Source organism: Drosophila persimilis, unplaced genomic scaffold (assembly GCF_003286085.1).
Source record: "Drosophila persimilis strain 14011-0111.01,24,50 unplaced genomic scaffold, DperRS2 tig00000124-arrow-pilon, whole genome shotgun sequence".
Lineage (NCBI taxonomy): Eukaryota > Metazoa > Arthropoda > Insecta > Diptera > Drosophilidae > Drosophila > Drosophila persimilis.
In genome coordinates this window covers 9,133,496-9,147,498 of record NW_020825294.1, presented here as the reverse complement: position 1 = coordinate 9,147,498, position 14,003 = coordinate 9,133,496, and the positions used below count along the sequence as shown (strand labels likewise).

Here is a 14,003-nt window from a genome sequence, read left to right as displayed (position 1 = left end):
ATTTTCTTAACTAGATACATTTCATAAACATTTCAGAAGCACCTCGAGCCGCTCCTTGGAGTTAACCGCAATAGTCCCAGAGTTATGCGTCTGCTGCGCAAACAACTGGAAGTTCTCATCGGTGAAACTTGCCAACAAACACCGTTGCTGGGCTGTTGAACGATCCGGGCCAGAACTGAAGGAGCTGAACCCCACCCTGCCCATAAGAACATAAAAATGCCGTAGCACAAGACTGTCGGCGACGTCTACGACTTTTTAAGTTTCCGTGGCCTCTCCGGGAAACGGGAAACAGCTGCTGCCGAAAAGGCAGGCAGGGAACTCAACAGCTCTTCCGTGTACATAGTTTTTAGCACATTTTTAGCATTGCATACTTCTACTTGCGTCGACTTCTCAACTCGATTTGCCGCAGGATGAAGTTTATTTCCCAGCTTCTTGGCAGAAAAAAGAGAAATATGTTCCCAGCACGGAACTTGTTAATTTTCCGCTGCAAATCTGTCAACTTTCGGGTGGCCTAAAAGAAGAAATTCAAAAATTCAATAACAAGTGACAAAGTTTCCGCAGAAAACTTTCTCATGCGAGCACGCCCCGAGTGCGAGTGGTGCACTCTTCTAGGCTCAGATGGCCGCTCTAATTAAAAGTCTAGACTCCACTCCTGGTCGGAGCAACTTTTAGCCAGCTCATTGTCATCTTCTCCATTGTCGATTCCCAGGCCGACTCCGATCTGGCCGTCCATTAACCGCAATTTCCAATTAATCAACTGGCGTGCATTACCCGCCACAACGGACAGTGCGAGCACGGTGCACATGGGCCATGCAAATGTTATAAAGTTAATTGCCATCCAAGGCCCTTTTACTGTCGGAAACGACCACGGCCACCTCCCTCTTGGCCATGGCCATGGCCATGGGTCACTGCTCCCGGCAGAAGGACCAACATTGTGTATTCTATGTGCGGCCTTTGTTGTTAGATAAAAGTTCGGGATAGATGGCAGATGGGCCGGAGGCCAAAGGGTTGGCTGTTCCTGCATCGCCTGGGAGAGAACAGGGCTTTTTCTTGATGCATGCGATTGAATGCCAATATGTGTCTGGAGTATCGTAGAAGGATAAGATATGGTATGGTTGAGTCGTGATTGAAATCAATAATTAATGCACACGATCAGCAAATGAATGATATGGAACATGTATGATACAAGTAAAAAGAAACCTGAGTTTACCCAGAAGAGGTTACCCACAAATTATTTGTGTACAAAAATGTGTGGCAGTTCAATAAATTTACAATTATGGTGTGCCTATTTACTTCGGTTCGAATTCCCGCTAATGGAATCCAACTGATTGAACTCCCAATCCTTTGATGATGCGCATGTGGGTCCGTTTTTTCCCCAACGTTTATGCTTCTGGTTTAAAAACCACAAAATTAATTGCATGTCATTAGCAGAAATCTATTAAAAGCCCCGAAGCGGAGCGAAACAGAACCGCTCCGAAAGCTGCACCGACTTAAATACCTTGGCAACAAAACAAACAGTTAGCAGGCGAGCGTGCCACCGCCCCCAGCCTCTTAATCGAAGAGTTATCCGCACACACTCGCAGAGGGGAAGGTATGCGCATTTACATGCCTGAAAGTACGCAGCACAAAAGTGCCGTTGAATGCAGATACAGATACAGATACAGGTACAGATACGTGTACGTGGCCAAACCTCAAAAGAGCGCATTTCACTGGCCACCGACTACCGAACTCTCACTCATCCGTGTGCATATGTACGTAGCTCTATTCATTCGGTCTAGTCCCCTCCCAGTCCTTCCCGCTCGCTAAATTGCTCTTGACAACCACCCTGGAGGGGTCCGACGGTACGGGTGCATCTGTGTGTAAGAACGAGCACTAATGTCCAATGATTAAATTTTAATTACCGTGCGCAAATCGAGTTTGGATTCGATTCTGTTGCAAATTCTCTTGGAGCTGCTGTGCATTTTTCAAGTCTCTATGTGCAGCCCGTTTTTCATCCTTTTGAATGGATCAATGGAGGATAGAATGAGTGCCGGCCATCGGGAGCTTCCCTTCAGTTCATTAACAGGTTCAGATGTTACCTTTCACAAATGTTGCTCGGTCTGCGATAGTTTCGAATACATTCCCAAACGATGAAGGCTTTCAGGTCTACTTCGCTTAATTGTCTCACTGTTGGAACCAACATTTTTTGCGGCATATTAGCTTGTCTTGTTTATTAAACACGTTCTCTCCACTGGCACAGATGCGGGTCTGCGGTTCCGCCCGGTACGTGTGCATACAAAATGGCATCCTGGCTGGGTCCTGGCCGGAGTCTGGGCCATGGCTCACCGAGCGACTGAGCCGTCTGACCGGTTGTTTGTGGCCTCAATAAATCAACCGGAATTAAGCCATCAATAATGAAAAGACATAAAGCAGGCAACTGAGCAAAGTTGCTAGCTGTTTGCAGTTGCGTGAACTGCGAAGGGTATTGGAGTGGGTCTGCGAGTGCTCGTATGTTGGTGGGAAGGTATTGTGAGGGCCATAAAGAAATGCAAATTGCTTTGCAATATGTTCAGTACTTACTCGTACGTTGAGACCGTAGATTCAAATGTGTGCTGCTTCTATTAATGCTATTGGATTGGACAAACCCTCGTTAAGGAGGTTGCATAACCAACGACTAGCTAGAGAGCAAATTTGGGTGAACTCCTCTATTAAAAACATTTCTTCGGAGCCCAGTGTTGTTTTCCAATCGATCACAATACAAATTTGTTAATTACTCAATTCAAAGCTGAATTCTGTTGGGTAACTTCAGGTATACTTTTTTCCCTTCCAACGATACCGGTTATAGAACCCGGATTGGCAATAAACGCCAGGTAATGAACACGAAACAACCAAATGAGGAGAGCCATGCCAGCTTCGGGCCCAACGCTTTAGATACCCTTGCTGATGCAATGCTCCTAAGAATATCTGAACATCAAAGTAAGTAAAGCCTGAATAGCCAGCAAGATGATCGCGATAAAGAAAATATTTGGGGTAAACATCTGCTAAAAATGGTTATACCCTTCGCAAGGGTATTACAAGTCCATAATTACTATTCGTTAGTCAGACTTTGATAAATATGCAAATAAACGTAAATAATAGCTGGTTTTTGTGTGAAATAAGAACTCGCAATTGTCTTGAACTTTATTGCTAATTGGGGGTTTTCCTCGGATTAACATATGTGTACAATGTACGTAGTAGATGGTTATTTCTAGAGTGACGTGGCAGGGGCGTGATTACTTCTCAGTATATGTAGTTCCTCTGCGAGCACTAAAATGATATCATAATGAAACATCTATACGACTGAGAGCATTTAGAAACACGTTCCTCGTATCAGCCAGACAATAACAGCAAATAAATTGTTATTATTCGGAAATGCCTATGCTCGCTCGTTCAGAGATTTCGCAGTCTTAATTGGACAGTCGTCTTTTAGTTGCAATTACCATCACCGTTCCGACCAGCTCTCGCTCTCGGACGCCCAATCAAGACGTGCTGGGGCACGTTTCGGCCTTCGCTTCTTGTCAATTTGGTCCGTGAAAGACAAATTCATAAATATTTTAATTAAAATTCGAGCGAGTGTCGGGCAATGTTGTTCTAAGTAAAAAAGTTTCCATTGCAAGCTCCACAACGGAAACGGTTCTACAACGTCATCAGAAACGCATAACATTCCCGAAAAGGGGGTACCAGGAAGCAAACTTTTTGGCGCAAGTTCAGCGAAAGTTTTTCTGCAAAGCGAAATTTAACTAATTCCATTATGCATAGCAGAAAAAAACAAAATAAAAAGGCATTTGGAAAATGTTAAACAAAAATGCGAAAACTTTGCCCTTCTTGCTGCTGCTGTGCTGCTGCTGCTGGTAGGCCAGTAAACACTTCTCGGTTGGGCCGCGGAAAGGTGGAAATTTAAAAACTTTCTTCTAGTTTCGCTGAGAAATTCCCGTTGTGTTTATTTAAAAGGCGCACATAATTCGGAAGTCAGTTTGGCACACGAAATGCTCGTGAAATAGCTAATGGAGACTCAAGTTGTGTTTATTCTGAGCCATGATTTGTTTAGAGCTTACCCGGACTTAAATGGTCCGAGCTGGATCCCGTGGGGTGGTTTTTGCAAACCAAAGAAGGAATTAAAAAACCAAGGAATACATGTTTGTTTTCTGTGCCTATTTATTGCGATTTTGATTCCCAGAAACTATCAATTAAGATGCCACATGTTACCCAAATTATATTCATTCAGAAGATCTAATGAGTGTTGCATGTAATGGAATGAACCCTTGGCCTGAAGCCGTCTGCAAGCCCTCTTTCGAAATGTTCTACTGCCTCATATTTGTTTGTTTTTAAAACATTTATTTTCATGTTCGAATACCATTTCCGGGAGTGTACCTTTCTGCAACCGAACCTACCCCACGAACAGAAATCTTATTTACTAACAAAATGAAATCATTAAGCGGCTTTTACTGTCAACAGAACTGGCACGGAACCATTTCAGAAGCAATTCACATTCAGGCATGGGAAAAATAAGAATAAAGAATGAAATCGCACGGAGGAAAAGGAACAGGAAAAGGAAGAGCCGCAGAAAACTGCCGTGCAATCGAGTTGAAAGACAAACAAAAGCCGCGCTCGAGGGGAGCTTCCCTGTCGAGCTGTTGCCACAATAAGCGACACGATTCTTTCACTCACTCGCCCAGTCAGTTCGTCAATTACATTGATTTCGTGTGCGGTTTTGTTTGTGCTTCACCTGCCTCATGCCACATGCCGCATGCCGCCTGCCACATGGCACATGGCACATGGCCCCGCGAAAGAAAAGTAAGGCGGAAACGGAGGGCGCCATAGTCGTCATGGCCATTGTCACCCTCGGCACCTTTCGGTTTGTCTGTCTGCCATTTAATAATACAAAGTGTCTCCAGGCCGGGGTCTGTGCCTCGGCTCGGTGTGGGTTCCTTTCATTCACTGCCTCTCCGACTGCCTCTCAATATTTTTGACAATTTCCTGCAACAACAAGCTCGATTGATTGACTTTTTCTTGCCACCATTTTCATTACTATTTTCATTTTGTGAGTCTTGTTGTCTGGCTTTTCTTGTTTTCCCGTAAAATTGTTTACCTCGATGTTATTTACTCAAAGTAATGATTTTTCTATCGAACGCTTAGCATCGGAATCGCTGTCGAATTTGTCGTCGTGGCCCCTTTGTTGGCTCTCTCCTTTATTCACCTTTTTGTTGAATGCCAAAAATGTCAATTGATGTGTGCTGATTTATCTTGATTTCTCTGTTTATGGCTCATGTTTTACGAGGCGTGCAAAATATCATTATGCCTGATAAAAACGTATAATTTGGGCAGATTTTATGGCTTGAACTTCAGGGCGCAAATGTGATTTGGAGAGTGTGGTATTACAGAAGTTGGAGTTACAGAAATTTCGAGAAACTCCAATGAAGTTTATCTTGAGTAAAATATTAGCTTAATGCTGATTAAGAATTGAAGCTGATCCAATGCAATGTATCCAATATAATAACGAGTTGTGGTTGACCATCTCTGAGGATCTCTGAGAGCAAACATTTAAAAATATGTAACTCCTTTAAAGGAAAATCGTTCCCCCCAGTGGAATCTCATTCGGACACTCACTCCATAAATGTCTGGTGGAAGTTTTTTATTTAAATCTCCTCGTGCCTCTCGCTGGTGCAACCGCAGCCAAATTAATTTCCAACTCTCTGGATTTCGCTTTGACTCCGACGCGGGCGTGACAAATGCCACAAAAGTAAATTGTAAATTGCATAATTGCAGCTTTATTAAATTTAATAAAAATACATATGCATGCGCCGACATGACACGCCCACCCCAGGGCAGCCCCGCAGCCAGGCAGACATGCTCGGTCCGAGGTCTGGGGCGAGGAAGGATCTCGCACCCTTTCTGCGCTTCCGTTAATCGACTGCACTTTCGCATCCTGTTGACTGCACACGGCCGGAGAGTCCGGCTGGACATATGCTGCTGCCATCCCTTTGTGCCGTCTCGCGTCCAGTGGGCATGGGGTCTGCTTTGCTGCCACAGCCACAGCAACTCCACGCCTTTCCACTCCAGTCCAACCGGTGTTTTTCCCTTCACCATTTTGTATCATTTCATTTGGCGATTTCTTCTGACCCTTGTGGGATTCATTCGCATTTTATTCATCTCCATTGGCGCTTTTTTGCTCGGTTTTTGGATAATTTTAATAAAGTCCGCTGGGATTTTTGTTTCTTACCGACTGCCACTCCACGGCAGTCAATTGTTATCGCCCGAAGATAAGTAAATATGCAATTGGTGGGGCGCAGCCCTACCGCAGAGCAGACGGAGTCCTGCTTCTGAATTGCAATTGCCACTCGTTCTGAGTTGATTTTTGTACCGGGTATATTCCGAGTGTAGGTACACTGGGGCATATGGGAGTAGACTCGAAATACATATGTATAGTACAAAGATTCAGCCGCAGTAATGAAAAGAAGATGCACCTGCATCTGTATCTAAAAATATGCCTTATTGTTCCATTGTTGATGTGACTTTGAGGCAGTAGGTATCTTGTAGTCGGAATACCCGAAAATGTTGCCTTTCCTTTTGGCAGTTTTCTCTTTATACGACTGGATGATATGACCAACGAGGATTGTATGTATATATTCAAGTGTGAGCGACTCCATGCGGATGCCGATGTGTTCGGATACGGGCAAGGCTACACGGGTACAAATAGGTATGTGGGTGCGCTGGCATAATTCAATCTGTGTTATTTAAGCTTTTGGTAAGCTTTATTTAATTGCGGCACTCATTGGGAGGCAACTCCCCGATACCTCGGGTATGCTAATAGACAACATTATTACTCATGGAACGCTGGAGTGCAATAGTACCCTGTACCATAGCTTGTTTTTGGACAGTTATTTACATACATACTCCAATCTCCTGACGGAAATTGGTTACCTACAGGAAAGAAATACAAACCGAATAATAATCATCGAATCCTTACAGTTATTAGCATTTCGGATGCCATTTAGCTAGAGTTTTCTATAAATTTCTTAAGCAAATCCTTGGGGTATCTGCAATTCTAAAGACCAATTTTCTACTACCGGAAGTTTCTGCCTAGAATACTGAAGTATGTTTGGTGATTGTTGAATGAGAACGGACTGTACATTCGGCAAGCCGATTTCAATCTCTTGTTGGCCAGTGGACTGAAGCCAAGTGGAAAGATGATCGAGAGCCCCGCAATTAGTGCCAGCAGCAAGGTCGGGGCCCCGCGAAAGTCAGTTGAGCAAACCAAATGACGGAGATAGGCTGGATCATTGTCGCCCCCGTGATGTTCATCACCTGCGTTCAAATAAACACCGCTAGCCAATCGGAACCGCATTACAGGTGGACGACGGTAAGTACCAGGACCCATTCCTCAGCGACATTGCCACTGTCTCCTCTGCTTAATTCCCATGTAGCTCGACTGGCTGGAGGCCCACAACGTAAGCCATGAACTGTATAATGTGACTACCGCGGATGGCTATCAGCTACAGCTGCAACGACTGCCGCGGCCCGGGGCACGCACTGTGCTGCTGGTCCATGGACTGCTGGGATCCTCGCTGGGCTGGGTCTGCCTAGGGCCCGACAAGAGTTTGGGTGAGCGAGTACGCCCCTTGTGCCTGGGTATCCAACTAAGCATTGGGCAGCTTTTCAGCTGCACCAGCTCCAGTACGACGTGTGGCTGGCGAATCTGCGGGGGGCCTCACCATACGGGCGCCGTCACCTCGAACTGACCGATGTCATGGCAGATTTTTGGCGCTTCAGCTTCCACGAGCATGGCACCTACGACTTGCCCGCCATAATTGACCGCATGGCAGAGGTCACTGGCGGCGAGCAGGAGTCCAGCGGAGCGGATAAAGAGGAGCCACCGCGCCAAGTGCTGCTAATTGGACACTCGCAGGTGAGCGGAGTTTGTCCGGTGGTGCCCTTCCCTAAACATGGCTTCATCCTCCGTTCGATATGCAGGCCTTCAATGCGTTCCTGGTGCTCTGCTCGATGCATCCGCGCTTCAATCAACGCATCCAGCTCATGCAGGCTCTGGCGCCCCTCGCCCGGCTGCATGGACAGGTGCGTTTCGACTCCGCACAGGTGCGCAGCCTCATGAAGTTTGTCAAGGTAATTAGCGGACGCTGTAATAATCTTGTTATGCCCTCTCCTGTCTCGATGGTTTCGCATCGAACATACACTTTTGCTTTCCCTTCGGCTGTACCAAGCCCCATTCCGCCCACAGGTTCCAGGTTCCATGTTCCTTCATCCGGCTCTATATCTTTGGTTTATTGTAGTAATTAGCTTTGACAAACGGCGTTTTCGTAATCTCTGCCTCATAGACCTTATCGCGCACTTTGAGCTCCACCCTGCTTCCAGGCGCCTTCAGCGACTCCGACACATAGCCCATGGCTATGTTGCGACCAGTGCTGGGACTTGGGCAGCCACTGGTCACCTGGCCCACCTGTTGGCCCCCACTGAAGATGGCCACGCCTGAGCGGGCTGGCGGAGGTTTTGCTCCCAGCATTTGTAGGCCCACGCGGCGCCTCTGAACTCCTCCTTTCAGTTGGCTGAGAACCACATCAGCGCCTGGAAAGTCGCGTGCTGCTCGACGTCTTTTGGCCACTAGCCAGGCCAAAGCTGCCTCCACAGGTGTAGTTTGGGCATCGATGTCGCTGCCGTAGAGACAGAGACCTGCCTCCAGCCGTAGCGAATCTCTGGCTCCCAGGCCGGCCAGCTTAAGGATTCCATTAGCCAAGAGAGCTTCGGTGAGGGCCTGTACGTGGCCAGAAGCCACCGATATCTCCACTCCATCCTCCCCGGTGTAGCCACATCTCGTAATCCTCACATTGGGGATGCCTGCCAAAGTGCCGACGAAGGATTGCATAAAGTAGAGTTGGTCTAGGGCTGTAGTTGGAGCCAGCAGCTTGGCTAGTTCCGCAGCCACTCGCGGGCCTTGTACGGCAATCAGGGACTGGTCCGAAGGTGTTAGGAACTCAACGGAAACGTCCCTGCCCTGTGACTTGAAGGATGACTGAAAGTAAATGCAAATATGTAGAATTGGTTCTTCCTAAAATCTCTATAATTATGCCATACCGCAGCCGCACTGATTATATTCATATCCTGCTGCTTCATAGCGGCATTGGAGACAACATACAGCTCCTTCTCGCTGACCTTGTTCACAATGAGATCGTCCAGAATGCCGCCTTGGTCATTGGTGAAAACCGTGAGGGTTCCACTACCCTCCGGAGTACCTAAGATGTCCGCCGTACACACAGACTCCAGACAGGCAGCAGCATCTTTGCCCCTCACGTAGGTCTGGAGCATATGCGATACATCGAAGATGGAGCCCACACTCCGGGTGTGCAGATGCGAGGCGATGATGCTCTGGTCAGAGTATTGCACTGGCAGCGCATAGCCCCCAAAGTTGACGATTTTTCCCCCCTTCTGCACGTGGAAATCGTAGAGGGCCGTGCGGTTTCCCTCGCCTGCCGAAGAGGCGTGGCGTAGTCCGCCCAGGGTTGGGCGCAGAACCCAGGTCTGTTTTAGTCGATTGCTTAGCTTGAACATCACGCGAAGACTGGGACCAAGCCAAAGAATTAGACAGATACAGAGCTCGGCACTGATACTAGAGCAGCTGATAATAGATTGACTTCGCCTGACCCAGACTCTGGTAGAGAAATATAGAGATTGCTTAGAGAGAGAGAGATAGAGAGAGATAGAGAGAGATAGAGAGAGAGAGAGAGAGAGAGAGAGAGAGAGAGACACAGATAGCGAAAGAGGGAGAGATACAAAAATAGACTGTTTGCTTGGTGATAACCCCCTGGGTTGATTTGAAAATGGTTGTGGTGGATGATAGGTCTGGGGAAAGCACACCAGAACAGCTGTTCTGAGCTTTTGTGGATCGTTGGATCGTATGTGAACAGCCATATTAGATTTGCGGCCAGCTTTCAGAGGAACTTCTGAGGAAAGTTCACTATGGAAGGGTTACATGAATAAAGTGGGAGATGAAGATCAGAATCGGAACAAACTGTTTTTTCAGAAACGTCAAAAGTCGAACAAGTTTGAAATTTTTCCACCGGGATACTTCCGAAAAAGATGCCAGAGCAAACAGGATCAGTGTGAATATTACACCAAACGGTTGGCAGGAAGCGCCCAAAGCAACAAAAGGGTAACCCCATAGCTGACACTGAAATAAGGCCGGTAATACACATGTCATACCTTTGTATTTATCAGCTCCTGGATGCCTTCAACTATGAATACCTGCTGCAGGGGGGTTCCGCTCGGGAGATACAGCATCTGCAGCAGATCTGGAAGTCTGGAGACTTTATCGCCTACGACTATGGGCCGATTCAGAACATGCAGGTCTACAATGGAGTAGAGGCCTTGCGGTACAATCTCAGCCAGATCAGTGTGCCGACTATACTGTACTTCGGAGAAACAGATGCGATAGCCACGCCGGAAGGAGTGCACGGGATCTACGCCCGCATGATGAGCTCTGTGAGGAGCGTAAGGAGAATCGAGTCTCCGAAATTCAATCACTTCGACTTCCTTATCTCTTCCGAGGTCAAGACTCTGGTCAACGACAAGTTAATCGAGTCAATGGAAAAGTTTCTCGAGGGTAAATTATCATATATAATTGAATAGCGAACAGTTGGGTCATCAAAGGCGGTCATTGAGTCGCCCCAATATACGAATAACAAAAATAATTACCCAGCGAAATGGTTTATTTGTCTTGGCAGCCAGCCCAAATGCCAATTATGTAATGCGGCTGCCTGGCCATAAAAAGCAAAATAAAAGTATAATACCAAAAGGCAAAAGCCAAAAGCGTCCACTGGTCGACACTCTTACTTTCTTTTGATCGTAAACAACAAATTTATCTGTTTCCCTTGCCTTTTGTGCTGCTCAATTTGACCTACAACGCCGCGACGGCTGGAGGCTTTGGCCAACGAGGTTTGGGTTGTAAATACCTGGCTTCTACGACTTGTCGCTTGCTGGAATTATAATTGGACGCTAATAGAATTTCTTGATAAGAAAGTACAACCCACTCGAAGCTTCACTGTTGCACTGCACCTGATTAATTGTTCGTTTCTGATTGCGACGCCCCACGCATCCCAAATGCCCGCAGCTATACCCCCAAAGACACCGCACCACGTTTAATTAACTGTCCCCAGCCGAAAAACGCAATCGAAAGGTAAACACGACCTGGTAACACGTCACAGTACCAGTACGCAATGTTGTTGTTGGATATGTCTGATCGAAAGTTTTGGGGTATTGGGTATTGCGTATTTCGGCATCGGTAGGGCCTCCGCTGAGGTTTGCGTTTGCCGACGGTCTGGGCCATTGACAGTTTTCGGCTCGGGGTTCGACTTTCAGTTGGGTTCGCGCCGCCCAGCGTTCAGGTTGAGACTCCAATCAGAGACAGAGAGAGTCCACGGATTTCACTTTCGTCTTGAGCAGATTTCGTAACGCAAGCCAAAAGATGCGCCAAAAACTAAAGCTGCACCTGATTTTGCTGCTGGGTCTGTGCGTCTTTATAAATCGGACCCACGCCCAGTTGATAGGCGGAGACGAAGACGAGGAGGAGGAGGAGGAAGAGGAGGAGGAGGAGAGCGTGGAGGACGAGACCTTCGAGGAGAAGCTGCAGCGTAAGAACATCAAGCAGGACTCGAGTCTCAGTGTGGTAGGAAGATTAACGACCAGGCCTCGTCATCGTTGCCAGCCCTGTCTCATACACATTTCATCAACAGGACAAATTAATTGCCAAGTACGGCTATGAGGCGGAAGTGCATCATGTGACCACCGAGGACGGGTACATCCTGACAATGCACCGCATTCGCAGTCAGGGCTCCCAGCCCTTCCTGCTCCAGCACGGACTTGTGGACAGCTCGGCGGGTTTCGTGGTAATGGGCCCCAACGTGAGCCTGGGTGAGTGCATCGCGTGGGATTTCTGATTAATGGGCCTCTGATTACCCCCATTCGTACCCCGCAGCATATTTGCTGGCTGACCACAACTACGACGTCTGGCTGGGGAACGCACGCGGTAATCGCTACTCGAGGAATCATACCAGCCTCGACCCGGACGAGTCCAAGTTCTGGGACTTCAGCTGGCACGAGATAGGCATGTACGACCTGCCAGCAATGATCGATTATGTGCTAAAGGTCACCGGCTTCAAGCGGCTGCACTACGCCGGACACTCCCAGGGCTGCACCTCGTTCTTCGTGATGTGCTCGATGCGCCCGACATACAACGAGAAAGTCATCTCCATGCAGGCGCTGGCGCCGGCAGTCTACGCCAAAGAGACCGAAGACCATCCCTACATACGAGCCATAAGCCTGTATTTCAATGTGAGTAGGACAGTGCATACCCTCATAAGATCTCAGTGAAATTCCCTTTCCAAATATAACAAATTTAGAGTTTGGTGGGTAGCTCCATCAGAGAAATGTTCAACGGAGAGTTCCGTTTCCTGTGCCGCATGACCGAGGAGACGGAGCGACTGTGCATCGAGGCTGTCTTTGGGATAGTAGGACGCAACTGGAATGAGTTCAACAGGGTAATACGAGACAAAGAGACCTACAAGCAAAGAGCGCTCTAAACTCACTTTATCTGTATACGTTTTAGAAAATGTTCCCCGTTATCCTGGGTCATTACCCGGCCGGAGTGGCCGCCAAGCAGGTGAAGCACTTCATACAGATCATCAAGAGCGGCCGCTTTGCCCCCTACAGCTACAGCTCCAACAAAAACATGCTTCTGTACAGGGACCACCAGCCGCCGCGGTACAACCTCAGCCTGGTGACAGTGCCCACCTTTGTGTACTACTCCACGAACGACTTGCTCTGCCATCCCCGCGACGTGGAGTCGATGTGCGACGATCTGGGGAATGTGACAGGCAAGTACTTGGTGCCCGTGAAAGAGTTCAACCACATGGACTTCCTCTGGGCCATCGATGTACGGAAGATGCTCTATCAGCGAATGCTGCAGGTGCTCGGCAAGCTGCCGGAGGATCCCCAAGGAGAAGGCCGGGCTGTTCGAGTCAGTCGGGGAGCACGCGGACGTGGCCTACATGCGATCTGAGCGAATCTTGAGGGAGCGGAACCTATACACTTAGTATTTATTTATTTATTTATTTGCCTCTGTTCGACTTAGCTTTAAATATGGAAGAGATATTTGCATACAATTTCGGGTTTTCAAATATGCAAGGGGCGGGGTCTGGGCTCGGGGGTCGGGTCGGTGTTAAGAGAGCAAAAGTCTTGCCTGCGACCGGAAACGGAAGTCAAGTGTTTCTTTTGGCCCACAATGCTGTAACAGATTTTCCAGCAGCAGCCCACCCACCCCTGCAAGAAGCACGATACATGCATTTGCAAGCAGATTTCCTTCGAGTACAATTTTCCATTTTCCCATGCACATGCCACTCCGCCAACAGCTGCCACTGAGGCCACGGCTTACTCTCACTGCGATGTTGTTGCCTTTCCCACTTTTGCCCCTACTTTCTTGGGCTTTTCAGATGCTTTCATGCCACATTGTCTTGGCATTTGCATTTCGGTTCGGTTCAACTCTGTTGCACTGGGCTCTTCCTGAATAAGCCAAGTTAAGCAAAAATCTGTGCTTAAGTGCAGACCTAAATTTAAACCTTCAATAGCCAGTTCTCTTGTTGGATAAATGTGTATCTATGCAAGGACTTGAGAATGGTAGATATTGTAGTGCTGCAGTTATTAATAGCAAATACTTAGCGCTAATGTTACAAGAGTGGTGCGACAAGAGATCCCTTGTGCTCACTATCGTTGTTTTAAATTCATGATTTGGCTTGGTTCATTAAAGTCTAAAAATAGCCAATCAGAAAAAATGCCACAAATCCGAGACTCAAATTCCCTTCCCTTCATTTTACATTTGTTATACTTATGCTGTGGGAATGGGGAATTCTTAATATGTCAACATGAATTCATTTTGGAGTAAATTATTTTTGGCACAAATTTGGAATCAGAACCTCTCTTAT

The 14,003-nt window shown here is 47.3% G+C and overlaps 3 protein-coding genes across 3 annotated transcripts; 2 read left to right on the top strand and 1 right to left on the bottom strand.

Annotated features, from left to right (window-relative positions):
- Positions 1–7,276: 7,276 nt before the first annotated feature.
- LOC6596645 (lipase 1) lies at positions 7,277–10,836 on the top strand. The gene is made up of 6 exons (XM_002021617.2): positions 7,277–7,378; positions 7,443–7,620; positions 7,671–7,924; positions 7,990–8,139; positions 10,052–10,180; positions 10,246–10,836. The coding sequence occupies exons 1-6, from the start codon at positions 7,277–7,279 to the stop codon at positions 10,654–10,656; spliced, it is 1,224 nt and encodes a 407-aa protein (XP_002021653.1). The 3' UTR covers positions 10,657–10,836.
- Positions 8,270–9,648, bottom strand: LOC6596646 (aminomethyltransferase, mitochondrial). The gene is made up of 2 exons (XM_002021618.2): positions 9,106–9,648; positions 8,270–9,043 (listed from the first exon to the last, which is right to left on the bottom strand). The coding sequence occupies exons 1-2, from the start codon at positions 9,577–9,579 to the stop codon at positions 8,285–8,287; spliced, it is 1,233 nt and encodes a 410-aa protein (XP_002021654.1). The 5' UTR covers positions 9,580–9,648; the 3' UTR covers positions 8,270–8,284.
- Positions 10,837–11,444: 608 nt separating the features above from the next.
- On the top strand, positions 11,445–13,260 carry LOC6596644 (lipase 1). Its single transcript, XM_002021616.2, has 5 exons — positions 11,445–11,692; positions 11,760–11,937; positions 12,002–12,357; positions 12,426–12,563; positions 12,632–13,260. Exons 1-5 carry the CDS (start codon positions 11,492–11,494, stop codon positions 13,082–13,084), a joined length of 1,326 nt encoding a protein of 441 aa, XP_002021652.1. The 5' UTR covers positions 11,445–11,491; the 3' UTR covers positions 13,085–13,260.
- The last annotated feature ends 743 nt before the right edge of the window (positions 13,261–14,003 follow it).